At 36.7% G+C, this 18,614-nt stretch overlaps 1 protein-coding gene across 1 annotated transcript in view; it reads left to right on the forward strand.

Moving 5' to 3' along the window:
• LOC106465576 (homeobox protein Meis1-like) overlaps nucleotides 1-9,169 on the forward strand; it is a 203,639-nt gene extending 194,470 nt beyond the window's left edge. The window contains exons 9-11 of the mRNA XM_013925803.2: nucleotides 2,019-2,077; nucleotides 6,347-6,445; nucleotides 6,799-9,169. Of these exons, the coding sequence (XP_013781257.2) occupies nucleotides 2,019-2,077; nucleotides 6,347-6,445; nucleotides 6,799-7,037 (397 nt within the window). The 3' untranslated portion in view covers nucleotides 7,038-9,169. The remainder of the gene's footprint in view (nucleotides 1-2,018; nucleotides 2,078-6,346; nucleotides 6,446-6,798) is intronic.
• The last annotated feature ends 9,445 nt before the right edge of the window (nucleotides 9,170-18,614 follow it).

Here is an 18,614-nt window from a genome sequence, read left to right on the forward strand (position 1 = left end):
CTATACATATAGATAGATTAGTAAGCATGTTTTTTAATAATAGGCTATACATATAGATAGATTAGTAAGCATGTTATATAATAATACACTTTTTAAGCCGATAGAGGCAAGATCTTTTTATCTCCTTTCGAGAATTTTCGTAAATTACGAAAGTTTCACGTAACGACACAAAGGGAGAAAGTATCATGAAAGAGATAGATGGGCTCATGAAAACTAGCTGTTGAAGAAGAAACACGGCAAAAGTGATAAAAACAAAACAAAAGCTTTCAGGCGCGTGCGCTTTAAATTCCTTGGTGAAGTGAAGATAAAATTATACATCTCTGTTTGTTTGTTTTTTTTACCCATTGATATCGTCTTTTAATAAATCCCAATCGTCAGCGCTCTAGGATGAGAATAATTTGTCTCTCATTTATGAAAAGATAAGCCCCGATATTCTTTCTCCCAAAAGTTAGACAAGAAATCCTTTCAACTTAAGGCTGTGATTTATACTTTACTGGAGCCGTTCCCTGTGGTGTCTAAGTGAAACCAGCAAAGGAGATGTTGTTGTTGTTGTTCTTTTTTTATCAGGTCTCCTTGGATACCTCAGAATCAGTTTCTATCGTAATTTATTGTATCTATTAGTTTGTCAGTTTCTAGGCGCCATGCTAGCAACGCACTCGCTACTGATTTGACATCAATGTGTCATTTTGTTTTATATACTTTACTGGTTATTCGATTCTACCACAGGGCCAACCTGCGCCCTCTGGTGTGTTTTTGTTTCAACCTTGGAATGCGCAACGTTTACTGTGGTTCTTTAAGAACCATAGTAAAAATAATTATTGCTGGGGACAGTTGTCTCTCTTCTTCCCCACTATGAGCAAGGTAATTATTCTATGTTCTGATAGAATCTTTACGTAGCTCGTCTTTAGAAACGAATTCCGCCATGATGGATCTACCAACCGGAGGAGTTGTCCTTTACACACTATATATAGAAACATAGAGATTTTCTAACAGCTTTTTTTTTTTGCTCATTTTACTATGTTTACTTGTTTATGCTTTTTGAAATACTTAAAAATTCGTTATAAAAATCAAAAGTTTCTGTAGGTATTTTCGGAAGTGAGCCATAATCTCTGTCGGATCAATCAGTCAGTAGTCTGACTTTTTCATAATCTCTGTCGGATCAATCAGTCAGTAGTCTGACTTTTTCATAATCTCTGTCGGATCAATCTGTCAATGGTCTGACTTTTTCATAATCTCAGTCGGATCAATCAGTCAATAGTCTGACTTTTTCATAATTTCAGTCGGATCAATCAGTCAATGATCTGTTTTTATGATATAAGTTGGATGAAGCGCTCAATAGTCTGACTTTTGGATAATCTCGATTCAATCACTCAATAGTCTGATCTTTTCATAACCTCAGTCGGATCAATCACTCTGTAGTCTGATTTTTCTATATTCTTAATTGGATTAGTCATTCAGGACTAAAACGGTGATCATAAGACTGGTTTATATGATCATTAAGATTTGTAACTTCAGTATTGTGTATTTTAACTAATATGAAATCAGTTTTAACTAGAGGGGCTCTGTATAACGCATACCTCAGTCACGCAGCATTGATCATATATTCGGCTCTCAAAAAATAAGAAAATGTGTCCGCATGTCCGTCATTATCAACGGACAATATTTGGCAGGACAATAAGGAATAATATTCTACATAAGTCCACCAAGTTTTATCAAAATGCGATCATTGTTGACTGAGTTGTAGAGCAAAAATGATGTGAAAAATCGGTCTCCATGTAACAGATAGTTTTTTGTAATTTTTGTGACCTTGCCATGACCTTGACCCTCCAAAAGCTAAATCACTTCTAAGTTGGGTCATAGTCCAAATGTGTACCAGCTTTCGTCCAAGTCCATATAGCCGTTTTCGAGAAATCGTGCTGACAAACACACAAACAAACAGATACATAGGGGAGGAAGGGTAATAGGTAGATGAAATACGAAAAGTGATTATGATTATCGGATATCTCTCTCTTTTACAGGTTCATTAATGCCCGACGACGTATTGTTCAACCCATGATAGACCAGTCGAACAGAGCTGGTAAGAACAAATTGTTTTGTGTTATTAAAATGACCTAATAAAAACTGTAAGGTCAGAGTATAAGTAAGTTTGAAACTGTAAGGCCAGAGTATAAGTAAGTTTGAAACTGTAAGGCCAGAGTATATAAGTTTGAAACTGTAAGGTCAGAGTATAAGTTAGTTTGAAACTGTAAGGTCAGAGTATAAGTAAGTTTGAAACTGTAAGGTCAGAGAATAAGTAAGTTGGAGCTAGCGAAATAACGTGAGTAGGTGAGGCTAAACAGATCACGAGATCATTGTAATGAACAATAATTGATTGACTAATTAGGTTACATCTGGACTGTAGGACAAGTTATATCATTACAGTGATCAATAACTGATTGACTAAATAGGTTAGATCTGGACTGTAGGACAGGTGATATCGTTATATTGATCAATATGGACTCAGCTCTAGAAAAGGGGATGCGTTGAGCCCAGTTCCTATTGATTTTGTTTTAACTCTTCTGCGGCTCATTAATCTCACTGATAAAAACACAATCAAGTATCTCACATGTACCAGAAGATTTCAGCATTTTAGCAAAGATTTGAAAATTAAAAAACATCTTGCTTCAAGGGGCAATAATTACATTAAATATGTTCACTTTGAAGCCTAATGTTCTGACAAATATCGTCTCAGTGTTTAAAACCCGTAGAGGTTTTACAGGAAACTTGGTTTAAACCCATAAAGGTTTTAAAGGAAACCTGGTTTAAACCCGTAGAGGTTTTACAGGAAACTTGGTTTAAACCCGTAGAATTTTTACAGGAAACCTGATTTAAACCCGTAGAATTTTTACAGGAAACCTGGTTTAAACCCGTAGAGGTTTTACAGGAAACCTGATTTAAACCCGTAGAATTTTTACAGGAAACCTGGTTTAAACCCGTAGAATTTTTACAGGAAACCTGGTTTAAACCCGTAGAGGTTTTACAGGAAACCTGATTTAAACCCGTAGAATTTTTACAGGAAACCTGGTTTAAACCCATAGAGGTTTTTACAGGAAACCTGATTTAAATTAATGCAGGCACGTGCAGCTTATTCTCTACAGTAATCCAATACTTTCACTAAATGCAACGGGTCTTGTAGTTTCTGCCCGGATTGTGAATTCGAGGGTTCATGATTCGCACCCCGTTTCTCCATAAGAATGAGGTGAAATCCCACTATTCGGTCAATTAAGGACAGCTAAGAGTTGGCGCCGGGTGCTCTTGGCCAACTGCCTTCTATCAGCTCAAAATTAGGGACGGCTATGAACAGATGGTCCCTGTTATAAATCTTTAAAACAAACAAAATGCTAAATTTGACTAAAAAATATTTTAGAACGTTAGTGGTTAAAAACCTGACACATTATTAAGAAAGTATATTCAACTAAAGTTAGACTGAGAGAAAAAAAAAGATGAGTTGAAATAATGACAAAACAAAGACCTTATTGTTATATAACGTAAAAAACTGGAAAAACACTAGACAAAATGGTACTTAGAACTTGGTGAGCGTATGATATGATTAGAAGTAATTAGTCCGTTGACACTGGCTACTCTGTTTCTACATTGAATTTGTGTAAAGAATACTAACTGTCGTCAAGTGTAGAGAGGAAGTCGTTGTTTTGCTTGTTTAGGGTTAGTATTTATATGTGTGTGTACATATAGAGAGGTAGAAATGAATCAATAACACACTAAAATCATCATTTAATTGACTGTTTCATTTATAACTAAACTATTAAACTCGCACATATTCCACAATAGTATACATTATCTTCATTGGCTAGGTGCTAAATATACATACATAACCAATTTTTGTGAACAACGACTGTTAGGGTGGACATCAGATTTATGCGAGTGAATTATAATTATTGTTAATTTTGTATAATTCAATTACAAGTCAGATTGTGAGTAAAAATTACTAACACAACATTATTTATTTAATTTTATGCTGTGTATTATTTATTTTTATTATTGTAATTTTTAATTGAATGAACATTATTATCGTTCTAGATACTGTTTTTTTTATGTGTACAGTAACTTTCATTCTCGTTTGTTGACTAGGTTTTTTTTTATACGAAGAGAACGTGTCATTTTAAAAGGATTTTTAATTTCCTTTAGCTTCTGTTTGCTTTCCGATTCTCGAGAGTTCAGAGCCAATCTCCGAGAAAAATCCATCTCGGAGAATAAACAGTGAAGGAGACTTTTTTTTTTCAATAGTTCACTCTGAAGTTGATATAGAAATAATACTTTAGATGTAGTGTTACTCAGCTATTTCTATGTACATTAGAAATGGAAGTGAGGGGGAAGATTGGGTTGGGTGGACACATAGGTTGTCTCCCTCATTAGAAGAGCGATCTATCACTGAAGTGTCTAAGTCCAATTTGAAGAGACCAGTTGGTAAAAGCCAACCACTACCATAGCGAAAAGTACTTCAAGATAAGCCTTCTCGGTGTTCAATGTCTTCTGTTGGGATTTGTATTAGGAATTGGCAGTTCATGATTGATGGGATTTCAATATGTTTGCGAAGAAAATAAAATCACATAGTTATAATATACAAGTGGCTCCACCAAGTGGTACACGGGACTATTCATTAAAACCCTTTAACTTCGACTTCAAGTTAGTTTGCTATTAATGATACGAAAGTGTACCAAAATTAGTTTCTTAAAAGATTCGTTTGGATATCTCTCTTGCTGTGTGGCCGAAATATCAGAAAAACTTGTTTCTAGCCCCACCCCCCGGGGGGTGGGGGTGGTGGTAAATACCAGCTGAGTTGTGAGCTGAAGAAATCCGATCCATCCGAATCGTGCACAGCTGTAATAATCAAACGTTGTTTTCCCTCTTACAACTTCTCATTAAATGATAACCTTTTCCCTCTTTTCCCATGTCTTTAAACATATTTACATTTGATTGAACACCTCCTACTTCCCCCCCCCTCCCTCCTCTGTTTCTCAGGCCATCCAGAAGAATGAACACGTCCTTTCATGAATGAATGTAAATAGACAGTGTGAATGAAAGTTATTATATTAGTGACGAAGGCAAACTGACGAGTGTTTGTTAGTTTTTCGTACCACGCTAACGGAAATGATTAAACTAACGTAACTTGATATTAGAGTCAGATCATATAACGTTTACAACTTGCATACACTTGTTTTCTTCGAAAAAATATCTCCATCGCATAATATCTTTCTTGGCAAAATGCGCAACATGAATGCCTGTAGTCCTAAGTACCTTGATTCCTTTACATCGAAAAAATAAATAATATATTCTTTATTGGCCTAAAGGTCCACTCACATATGAGATTATAAGTGACTATCGGGAATGGTGTAATATGTAGTTGTTTAAAGTGAATATCGGGAATGGTGTAATATGTAGTTGTTTAAATGAATATCGGGAATGGTGTAATATGTAGTTGTTTAAATGAATATCGGGAATGGTGTAATATTTAGTTGTTTAAATGTATTCGATCAAACTATTACCAATTCGCAGTTTTCTAATACTAACGTTAAATAAAGATGTATATAATTATCAAACTATTACCTATTCGATGTTCTAATATTAACGTTAAATAAAGATGTATAGAATTATCAAACTATTACTTATTCGATGTTCTAATATTAACGTTAAATAAAGATGTATATAATTATCAAACTATTACCTATTCGATGTTCTAATACTAACGTTAAATAAAGATGTATAGAATTATCAAACTATTACCTATTCGATGTTCTAATACTAACGTTAAATAAAGATGTATAGAATTATCAAACTATTACCTATTCGATGTTCTAATACTAACGTTAAATAAAGATGTATAGAATTATATACTAGCTTCTCAAAATTCTCATGTAAGTTTTATACGAGTGAACTGGCTCAGAAGTAAGTCTGGGGGCTTATGATGTTAAAAATCTGGTTTCGATACCCGCGGTGTGAAGAGCACATACAGTCCATCGTGTAGCGTTACCTTTAGCAACAACCAAGCTTTTGTAGGGGGATTTGTTTGTTCGTTTGTAGTTAAAGGACAAAGCTACACAATGGGCTATCTGTGCTCTGGCCACCACGGGTACCAAAACCAGGTTTCTAGCGTTGTAAGTACCGTTGTGCCATTGGAGCTTTGTAAGAGGAACTGGTTGTGTTGGAATTGTGTATAAAGTTTTATCAGATTTCCTAACACATACTTATAAAAATAATCAGTTATCAGAGCTTATACAAATTAAAACAAACATGAAATATATTAAGAAGTTCAATTGTTTACTTCATAATTTATTACTGTTAATGTTAGGTGGTGCTATAGGGGGCGCCAGTGCTGCATATAGCCCGGATGGAACAAGTATGGGGTACATGATGGACGGAAGTCAGCAAATGCATCTTCGACCACCAGGTGCGTTTTAAGAAATATCATGTTTTGTTGTTTTACATCTAAAACAGTAGAGATCTTTGAAATCGTAACGAAAACGCTTCGTTCGTGCATGCGCAGAATAATAAATTCAACCCAGATAAAATAACAATTAATGTGAGCTATGTATGATATAATTTGCATCAAATTATTTAAGCTAGGGTATTGCAAAAAAAACAAAAAACAACAACAACAAAAAAACATTCTTTAGAAACCTAGTCCACTTCGTTATTTTAATGGTATTTTTCTTACCGCTAGGGAGATCTGAAATGAAATATCAATTTTTTTTACAACAATGTAGTATTTTATATTTAGTTTTTCCATTTCTACATTTTTAGGTATTCAGAACCTGCAGTGTTCCGAACCATCTATGGGAATGGGTCACATGGGAGGAATGGGAGGTTACTCCCAGATGTCCCAACTCCGCTCACCTGTTCATTCTCAGACCATGCTACTACCCGGACACCCCCACGCTATGATGATGGCACATACTCCCATGGGCCATCCAGGACTTCCTCCTCAGGGGTCTCCATATGACAGCTCAGGACAGCATATAATGGACATACATGCCAGTTAAACTCCAAATTTCTCTGAATTCCTTTCGTGTAGTGATTAACGCGTATCCTACCCTCACGCGTGACGTCATCCCCCCCAGACTGTAATGGGATGATCATTAGACAACATCAGTAGCCTATTCGGCATTTACTCCCCAAAGAAACGTTGGCTCTGTTCGATTGAAATATGGTTGTTAAAAAAAGCTAGAGACGAAATAAAATGTAACTTTAAAAAAAAAAGGAAGATTTTTACAATTGAACACTCCAGGCTACAGGTATTTATGTGATTGGAAGTGTTCAATGTACGTTATGTGTTTACCTCAAGTCAGTACTGGGAACCAGGGTATATTTTACTGTCCCTCTGTGTAGAAAAACAAGCTTAGTTTTATTCTTAAACAACTGTGGTACTTCAACATTGGCTGTGTAATTGTAACGCCACAGGAATGGTAATTGTTAACCACAATAAATGGTGGCGTCATATAATTGTTTATAAACAGGTGACAAAATCATTATGTGAGTTCGTGCTTTTAGTGTAAGAGTAAATGATCTTGAGATGACAAATTACGTCTTTTACTCGACAGATACATAAGATAAGAAATACTGTGTATAATTGTATATGCTAGAAGTATTGTACGATCGTGTATTGTCATTTTTAATATATGTTGGGTAACAGCCTACGGAAATTAGGGCTAAGGTGTAGTATGCTAAAATACATATGTAAATGTATAGTTTTAGTTCCCGCTATGTAATCGTTAAATCTTTCTCGGGCTTTCTTTGTATCTATCTATCTAAGTAAGAATGTACATCATGGCATAACTCGTCAGCATATATATCTGTCTTTTGCAAGGATGAACTAAGCACACTGTGCAAATAAGCACAATGTCCTCTTTAGTGCCATACTTTTATGTGTTATTAAGGAATAAAACAAACTTAGTTATAATTTGACAACACGCCATTTTGTAGTATATTAGTATTAAACAACTAAGTTCTATTTGCGTTTGTTTCACAAAAATAAAATAGAGTTGAAAATCCAGCTGGTATTTGGATTTCGTATGTACATGTCAAGGATAAAGTTGCTAAAGTTTCCACACTTTTTTTTATCTTTGTTTATCGATATGAAACCTAGTGCATGGGTAGACCAGTTTTTAAGTAAAAATAGCGAAACTCTACCTTCTAACAAAAGTCTACGTAATTTTAACAACCCACAGTTGAGCAATTAATAGATAGCGTGTGTAATATTTCATATTGTCAAAAACTTGCCAACGCAGAAGGCTCTTCAACGGGTGAAACGAGACAGGCCGTATAGGAAACTAAGGCCAGAAAAAATGAAAGAATTAATTGGTGAGTCGTAGCCACACGGAAAACTAAGGCCAGAAAAAATGAAAGAATTGGTGAGTCGTAGTCACACGGAAAACTAAGGCTAGAAAAAATGAAAAATTGGTGAGTCGTAGCCACACGGAAACTAAGGCCAGAAAAAATGAAAGAATTGGTGAGTCGTAGCCACACGGAAACTAAGGCCAGAAATAATGAAAGAATTGAGTCGTAACCCCTAGGAATTCGTCGCATTTCATTCTAAACCATAAGCTCGATGAACTTGAAATTTAGCCTTTCCTGTCTCGCGATAAATAAATTGAAAAGAAATCGGACGTAACTCACGATCTAGTGCGTGTTTTGATGAAAACTTGGCATATGGAACACTAGAATTGTCTTTAACCATTGTATGAAAATCATGCTAGCTAAGTATATTATTGTTTAATATAATTCATGCAACAGTACAAACATCTCTCGAGTTTTATTCTTGGGAAAGGTTTGACTGGAAATTGAAATAGAATGGAGATCGTGAGATTTTCAAAATCAAAAAAATGTTTTTCTGATGTTGTTATTATTATTATTATTGAGTTTTGAATAATTTAATAACTGTCTAGCCTACGGCGATCTTTATTTCTGGTCTAAGGTCACTAGAAATAAATTGGTTTGACGTTTAAGATGTGTATAACTAAAAAAACATGTGGTTAAAAAAAGGAGCATGCTGTCCAATAAGGGGACAATCAGAAAATATGATGACAGAAAAGAAGCTTGTATAGATTTGTTTTTCTGTTGTAACAGCTGTCTGTCTGTTCTGTGTAATCGTCGTTAATAAAGTGAATGACATCGACATTTTTCTCCTTTTTATTTATTTTCTTAATTTCCAAAACAAACAAAAAATCCGAAACAAGCAGTCCAGATAGAATATTAAACATAAAAAAATCAAGTTTTGAGTTATACGAAAATGGTTTGGAACGGCGGTGTAATTCACCTGTAACAATATATACTATAAGAAAAACTCTACATGTTAGCGTTTTTTATTTTCCATAGAAACGCCAACACGCCTTGTGTTACATTCCCCACAATAATGTTTATTGCGACCTCTTTTGATTTATCATTTATTGTTCATTGTGATCTCACAAGACGTCTGTTCTCCACATTTTATTTCCTTCGCTTATCCATATTGGTGCTATTGAATTTGTGTATTAGTTGTTGATTAATTACTTGTGTATTATATCCGTCCATATCAAACAATGGACGGATGCTCATCCATGGTCAAACCTGGCCGAAGGAGGCCTACTATACCCGTCCCATCAAACATGGGGGCGTTATAATGTGATAGTCATTACCACTTTTCGTTATTAAAACAGTTCCCCAAGAGTTGGCGGTGTGTGGTGATGACTAGCCGCCTTCCCTCTAATCTTTCGCTGCTAAATTAGGGTCGGTTAGCGCAGATAGCCATCGTGCAATTTTGCACGAAATTCCAAACAAACCGAACCAATACTTGTGTATTTCTGATATGGAACCTATGGGTATTGTTTGTAAAATTCGGAAGATTATTTTGTTGAAACCAAAAATCGATCATTCAACACACCCAAGACAACACCCATTATTTTGTGCTTTTTAATTCACCAGTGATATCCCATGATAACGAAAATAGTTTTAGAAGATCTTACTAGAACCTCTTTGTTTGTGGTTCCTTCTTTTTAAAAATCTTATTATTATTTTTTTGTTATAATCAACATCTAAGTCTATCATACAACCTTGGATTTTATTCAGTCCTTAGCCCTACTAAACTTCTATATATTGAATAGTAGGTTATATAGTATATCCTGATGAAGACTGAAATTAACACGCATAAAATATTGGAAATAAAACCAGAAATCGTGGGCCCGGCATGGCCAGGTGGTTAGGGCGCTCGACTCGCAATCTGCGAGATAAATTATTTCTATAATTTAAACGTTTTTTTCATATTGGTTCGAATCCCCATCCCACCAAACATGCTCGCCCTTTCAGCCGTGGGGGCGTTATAATGTGATGGTCAATCCCACTATTCGTTGGTAAAAGAGTAGTCCAAGAGTTGACGGTGGGTGGTGATGACTAGCTGCCTTTCCTCTAGTCTTACACTGCTATATTAGGGACGCCTAGCGCAGATAGCCCTCGTGTAGCTTTGCGCGAAATTCAAAGACAAAGAAATAGAAATCGTGAGAGAATAAAAATAAAAGATAAATACTACGTTAAGACTACCCCTTTATTGTTGTGGAGTGAACTGCATTAGAGTACAGTCACGTGCTAATTGTTTACACTATGATTGGTTGTCATTAAGCAATCAAAGTGGCACGTCAGTATAAAGCCCTGTAAAAGTAAACTCAGTCGTATCACAACTAAGATTGGTGTGATCCAGTAATGATGCTCGGGACTGAAATGCTCCATGCATAAGATTGTGGAAAGACTCGTAGAGTGGTAAGTGAAACTAGCACTGTTAATAGTTATAGTGGTCGAAGTAGAAAACCAAAACTCTCATAAAATGATGTAACGCATTTCAGGATGTGTTCTTTAGAAGTCAATGGCCGAGTACAGATGTTACCCATAGCCTTATTGTAAATTTAAACTTAAAACGCAATTACCAAGAAGTGGTCTCAATGTGGCCCGGCATGGCCAGGTGGCTAGGGCGCTCGACTCGCAATCTGAGGGTCGCGAGTTCGAATCGCCGTCACACCAAACATGCTCGCCCTTTAAGCCGTGGGGGCGTTATAATGTGATGGTCGATCCCACTATTCGTTGGTAAAAGAGTAGCCCAAGAGTTGACGGTAGGTGTTGATGACTAGCTGCCTTCCCTCTAGTCTTACACTGTCTAGTCTCTAAATTAGAGACGGCTAGCGCAGATTGTTCTCGTGTAGCTTTGTGCGAAATTAAAAAAAAACAACACAAACAATGGTATCAATGGATACACAGCTGCTCGAAAACTGATGCTGAGAAAGTGTCACTACACCAGAAGATAGAAATGGGCATTATATTGTAAAAAAAAAAAAAAAGAGCCAAGCTTGAGACTCTCTGCATGTTAATTGAAGTATGAGTTATTCATCAAAAATCAACGACAGTTTTTCGACGGCGGTAAGGAGAATAGGATCATATTCAATGTAAATCTACAGTACGGCATAGTGGGGGATCAGTGAAAATTTGGAGTTGCATTTTAGCCAGAGGTGTCGGTGACCTACACAAAATTGTTGGCACCTCGACTGCTAACAAGTACAGGTAGACTTTTATCCGTCATATCGTTCCTTCAGGAACACTACTCATTGGGCAGGGATTCATCTTCCAGAAAGAAAATGATCCCAAGCATACAGTAAATATGGTGAAACGATATCGGTCAAGAGGTCGATGGAATACTAGCATGGAATGCTTGCCTTGCATAAAGGTCACGTATGACCATTTGTGAGGTCGCATGGGTTTATGTAAAAACTGAGAAGGTCAAAAAGAAATTAAAAAAACTTGGCTTTTACATTACATCTTTACATATCCGGTGGGTCAGCGCTAAGTTCACGGACTTACAACGCTAAAATACGGGGTTCGATCCCCCGCGGTGATCAGAGTGTAGATAGATCATTGTGTAGCTTTTCTCTAAAACAAACAAACAAACTTTTCTTCAAAACACATATTTATATGGACAGTTCCTTTATTCTAATTTGTCTGTTTCTATATATGTAATCGGTTTGATTAGATACTTTGAGTTACTATATCGATGTGAAGAAAAGGAGTTTTGTAAACATACATGTTAATCTATATCCGTACAAAGATTTCCAACTCGAAACAATTTTTTGGCTTCAATACGTACTTGATATTTAAGGCTTTTATATGAAAGGAGAATTGGCATTAAGCTACGAAAAATTGATCCCTAAAAACAATTGCTGTGAATTAATACTAATTTAAAGATAAATGTACTTATTTATTCGTAAGCAAGATTTCATTAATTTTTGCCAAACAGTTTAAGAATAACAGCCACGTACTCTTTCTCACCAGAGATGGCGTTGCAGCCACGTACTCTTTCTCACCAGAGATGGCGTTGCAGCCACGTACTCTTTCTCACCAGAGATGGCGTTGCAGCCACGTACTCTCTCTCACCAGAGATGGCGTTGCAACAAAAGGATGTTTCATATTTAGAGGCCTCGGAAGCTCGCTTTGCTTGAACCAAGTATCTATCTACATATTACAGAAGGTCATGAGGGTTCTACATATTACAGTATTTTGGTTGCGAAATATTCAAATATTTACTCAGTGTAGCTATATTTTACCAAAACTGTGGTGAAACTTTGAAGAATGGACGGCAACTGGCTCTTGTAGAAACAAGTGTAGAGGACGACGTTTTGAAAGTATTTCGTCTTCAGGTCAGTGTGTGTGTGTGTTTGTCTGTGGTCGGTCTTTATAGTATTCTGGTGGATTGTGGAGAGCGTGTTATGCTACACTTGAGTCTCTACAACAGGCAGTTACCGTCCATTCTACAAAGTTTCCTCCCGAATACTCTGCCTAAACAATCTATCAAAGAATAAAAACTGTGGCGTGTTTGAAACCTTTACCACTTTAAGCACTTGTATGGATTTTGACGTATGTAGAGTATTACAATAGCTTTTATTAGAGTATGGATTTTGACGTTACTCTACACACGTCAAAATCCACACTTCAATAAAAGCTATTGTAATACTCTACACACGTCAAAATCCACACTTCAATAAAAGCTATTGTAATACTCTACATACATCAAAATCCATACTCTAATAAAAGCTATTGTAATACTCTACATTTACAATAGCTTTTATTGAAGTGTGGATTTTGACGTGTGTAGAGTATTACAATAGCTTTTATTGAAGTGTGGATTTTGACGTGTGTAGAGTATTACAATAGCTTTTATTGAAGTCTTTCACTTTTCTGATAGTTATGGAAGTGGAGTTAGAAGGATGTAAGGAGTGACGTTTGTTATATACACAACTAACGATGGGTGGAAGGATAACACAGACAGATACAATAGCCGACTGGAAGAATGCAATTAAAGGATCACCGCATTAAAAACAAAACAAATATAGACAGATTAAGAATCACTAAAATATGGTGACCAAACAGAAGAAGTAAAGAGTGGGCATGAATAGATAGCCATATAAACTTAACCTTTAAAGGATTAAGATAAAAAAGGCCTAAGAGAATGCATAGGGCTTTGGTGATTTATATTAGGTTCAATGAAGATGGATAAAGTTTAAGAATAATTTAAAGTTTATAAGGACGGATAGTCTAGTACATCTCGGGTATTGGTGAGTTGCGTTAGGTTAAGAGGACGGATAGTCTAGTACATCTCGGGTATTGGTGAGTTGCGTTAGGTTAAGAGGACGGATTGTCTAGTACATCTCGGGTATTGGTGAGTTGCGTTAGGTTAAGAGGACGGATTGTCTAGTACATCTCGGGTATTGGTGAGTTGCGTTAGGTTAAGAGGACGGATAGTCTAGTACATCTCGGGTATTGGTGAGTTGCGTTAGGTTAAGAGGACGGATAGTCTAGTACATCTTGGATTTTGGTGAGTTATGATTGACTGTTTTAGTCTCAAGTTAATTTTAGGACACATTTCGAAGCTAGCAAGCCTGGTTCGAATCCGTGCCATACCCCAAAATATTCTCCTTCATAATTTAAGTTGTGGGAAAGTTATAAGAGTAACAGAGAATCTCTTATCGTTGATGGTGGGTGGTTAGTTGTTCAAAATTAGGGAAAGCGGCAGATAGCCTTAGTAGCTTTTCCCAAAAATACAAATGTAGGTTTATGTTACATTAAGATAAGTTAGATACCGTCTTCGAACTGACCCAGTTTTCCAATTTCACAAATAACTTCATTGGAATCTTAGAATTAGAAACTTTACTATGGCAACAGCTCTTTCATCAATAAAAATAAATAAATAAACACAATAACAATATCTGTTACATGTAAGTCAACAATGCGCAGATCGGAACACGATAACAATATATGTTGCATGCGAGTCACAACAATGCGCAGATCGGAACAAATTAACAATATTTGACCATATGCTATTTACAACAACTCTCAAATCAGAACACAACAACATCTGTTGTACGAAGTTAAACAGAACACGAATAACAATATTTGTAACACGTTATTTGAAAAGCGCCGATCGAAACACGATATCTATTATACGTAATGTGTATACAACACCAGAATATGACATAAACATGGTTGTTATATACATGTTTCCGATTCTGATAATTTTAACCATAAATTAGCTTTCCACGGTGAAATTTACAATAAGGGAGCAGCAGCACAGACAGGCACGCGGACATTTATCAACTTCTAATGGGAACTGTCGGGAAGTTTATAAGAATGAGCGAATTTGGAATTCCAAACAGCTGGAGGAAAACCTAGTTGAGCTTCGACAGCTATTGCAACAAGAATTCCTAGTCACAATAAGCACGAACTGGTTAACAAGATATGAGGGATTTGTAGCAATCTGTAGATAAAACTCGACATTGAAAGAGATTTACAAAACCCAGTTACCAAATGAAAATACCAGTCAACATCACGGCATGGGTTATTATAAACCCTAAGTAACACTCGCACTGAAATATCCGTCAACATCACGACATGGGTTATTATAGACCCTAAGTAAAACTCGCACTGAAATACCAGTCAACATCACGGCATGGGTTATTATAGACCCTAAGTAACACTCACACTGAAATATCCGTCAACATCACGACATGGGTTATTATAGACCCTAAGTAACACTCACACTGAAATATCCGTCAACATCACGACATGGGTTATTATAGACCCTAAGTAACACTCGCACTGAAATATCCGTCAACATCACGGCATGGGTTATTATAGACCCTAAGTAATACTCGCACTGAAATATCCGTCAACATCACGGCATGGGTTATTATAGACCCTAAGTAATACTCGCACTGAAATACCAGTCAACATTACGGCATGGGTTATTATAGACCCTAAGTAATACTCGCACTGAAATACCAGTCAACATCACGGCATGGGTTATTATAGACCCTAAGTAACACTCGCACTGAAATACCAGACAACATTACGACATGGGTTATTATAGACCCTAAGTGACACTCACACTGCTATATTCATATAGGCGAGACAGGGAGACAATAATATAATACAAGTTCAGTAACTGCAAAACAGTCAAACCGCAGAAAACAAACAAACAAACCCTAGACTGGAGGGTAAACTGTTAGAGTTCTCTTCTAAAGTAATAAGTTACGGAAAAAAGTCCTAACTCGTGCAATAACAACAATCATATAAAGTTCCTAAAATCATTAGGCACCCTATACTTGTGTATGAACGCTAAACAACAGTCAGTGTAAGAAGCATTTTCAATGGCTTGTCCGTCAGCAGCACCTGTTTTACCAGACAAGCTGTTTCTGTGCGCCTCCTGGCGATATTGATATACTAGACATTCTTAGAGTGTATTTACTATCCGTTAAGAGCAGCTGTTTCGTTGTTGAGCTTAAGCTGATTGCTTGTCAGCAGCAGGGGTCAGCTGGGTGATATCGACCAGGAAAAAGGTGGGTGGTACCCTACTCCCACTTCTCCTCTGACATTATAAACTTTGAATATTATTGCATATAAACATATGGCGTGAAGACAATATTCAACATGGGTGATTTTTTTTTATATTTTTATAGAGGGCTCTGTGACATTTTTCTTGAACAGTTACTGAATGTCCACATCAGTTGTTCAAAGTATCCAAAACCCATTTTTTTATTGTTTATTACATCCATTTATCCGCTTCAAGTAAGTATATAAATATACTATTTAAAGATAAATTGTATTTAAGAATAATGTTTTATTTATCTGTCAAAAACTATGAACATTTATGAATTTTAAGATTTTCCCAACGTTTTAATACCCCCAAAACTGTAAACCCGAATTTAGAATATTGGTGAGAAATTAAAACATTAAATGTTACGTGCGTCACCTCAAATCATGTCACTAAATCAGGTTTTTTTGTTATTATGGCCAGGTGGTTAGGACGCTCGACTCGCAATCTGCGGGTCGTGGGTTCGAATCCCTATCCTACCAAACATGCTCGCCCTTTCAGCCGTGCGGGGGGGATTATAATGTTACGGTCAATCCCACTATTCGGTGGTAAAAGTGTAGCCCAAGAGTTGGCGGTGGGTGGTGATGACTAGCTGCCTTCCCTCTAGTCTTACACTGCTAAATTTGGGACGGCTAACGCAGATAGCTCTCGTGTAGCTTTGCGCGAAATTCAAAACAAACAATCTTGTTGTTATTCTTTTTTTTTTTATTAAACAAAATGTGCAAAGCGTATTATGAACAAATATTGATACTGCAATTGAAAATATTCGAACTGCATAGATTTTGTTTGTTTGCTTCAATACTTTCGTACAAACCTTCACATTTCATTATCGGAGAATAGCCGTCACTAATTTTGAATTAAGAGGTAAGGCAGCTAGTTAGCATCACCCACTGCCAACTCTTGGGCTATTCTTGTGTGATCGAATAATGACCTTTGACCGTCACTCTTATAGATAGGCACAATCCACAACCACACAGTATGGAGTACGTTTTTTCACTGTAAAATTTATCACCTCTCGTTTGTTTGTTTCTTCACCGAATTTCGCGCTAAGCAACTAGAGGGCTATCTGCGCTAGCCGTCCCTAATTTAGAAGGAAGGTAGCTAATCAATACCACCCACCACCAACTTCTGAACTACTCTTTACCAACTAATAAAGGGCGAGCATGTTAGGGACTGGATTCAAACCCGAGACTCTCAGATTGCGAGTCGAATGCCCTAATCACAAGGTCGTCTGTTCCTCGTATATTTCGTTTACGTTCTAAGATTGTTAATTCAATTAATACAGGGGTTTTGTCGATTTTTGTTTGGTTATTATTATTTCGTACTAATGACTTTGGTATAAATGGGGCATTTCCGTGAATTACCAAAGGTACCCACCTGAAATTCAAATTGAGTACTTCCTGGAAATTTGAAATAGCGTTTTCTTCCACTCTCGTGAATCGTTGAGACTTTAAGATTTCTAGCCACAGAAATAAAACCTTCCACAATATATAAATCAATTCATTTGCTTTTAACTTTATCACGTGTTATCCCTTTTTGTTCGTATTGAAAAACTATCTTCTGGAGTGGAGCATTCTACGAATTAACTTCATGCCTAAATATATGGAGATAAAACCCCGCAAATCCTTATTTAGATAGTAGAAATTACTTCTTACTTTAAAAGATTCGTGCCCAGTGGCACAGTGGTACGTCTGTGTACTTACAACGCTAGAAACCGGGTTTCGATACCCATGAGTAGGTAGAGTACACATATCTATTGTGCAGCTTTGTGCTTAATTACAAACAAATATTTGTGACTTTACCTCGTGACAAATAAGAAAACTTTTTTATTTTGTTGCTTTCAAAATATTACGCTAAGCTACACAAGACCAGCTACGCATATCCGTCCCTAATTTGGAGCTGACAGTCGAGAGAGAAGTTAGGTAGTCAACATCACCAACCGCTAACTCTTGGGCTACTTTTGTCTGACTGAATAGTGGGATATGACCGTCACTCTTATAGCGCACCCACCGACTCGGAGCACGTATTGCGATAAACATTTCGCGAGCCATGAATCCTCAGATTCACAGTCTTGGCACGCTAATCATTAGGCAACGCCTCGCCCTTTAAATTATAAAGTAGTTTGTTATAAACATGTATTATAATAACTTAAGATCGTAAGTCTACATATGCACAATATCATATACAATGACTACTGTAACAATCAGGTCAGTATAATAATATAAGTATTATCTATTAGTTTTGTAAGGACGTGTGCATTATTAGAATGGTAAACCTTACACTTTAGTGACGGTAGAGGGATCTTAGAAAAGTTTGTTTGTTATGTTATGAATTTCGCGCAGAGCTACACGAGGGATATCTGCGCTAGCCGTCCCTAATTTAGCAGTGTAGGACTAGAGGGAAGGCAGCTAGTCATCACCACCCACCGCCAACTCTTGGGCTACTCTTTTACCAACGAATAGTGGGATTGACCGTCATATTATAAAGCCCCCCACGGCTGAAAGGGCGAGCATGTTTGGTGGGACGGGGATTCGAATTCGCGACCCGCAGATTGCGAGTCGAGCGCCCTAATCACCTGGCCATGCCGGGCCCTCTTAGAAAAGTACAGAGGATAATTTCGAAAATGTCTTATTTCTGCGTGGAACTAAGCATTCGAACATATTAGAGATTTGAATGTTTG

Source organism: Limulus polyphemus, unplaced genomic scaffold (genome assembly GCF_000517525.1).
Source record: "Limulus polyphemus unplaced genomic scaffold, Limulus_polyphemus-2.1.2 Scaffold1988, whole genome shotgun sequence".
NCBI lineage: Eukaryota > Metazoa > Arthropoda > Merostomata > Xiphosura > Limulidae > Limulus > Limulus polyphemus.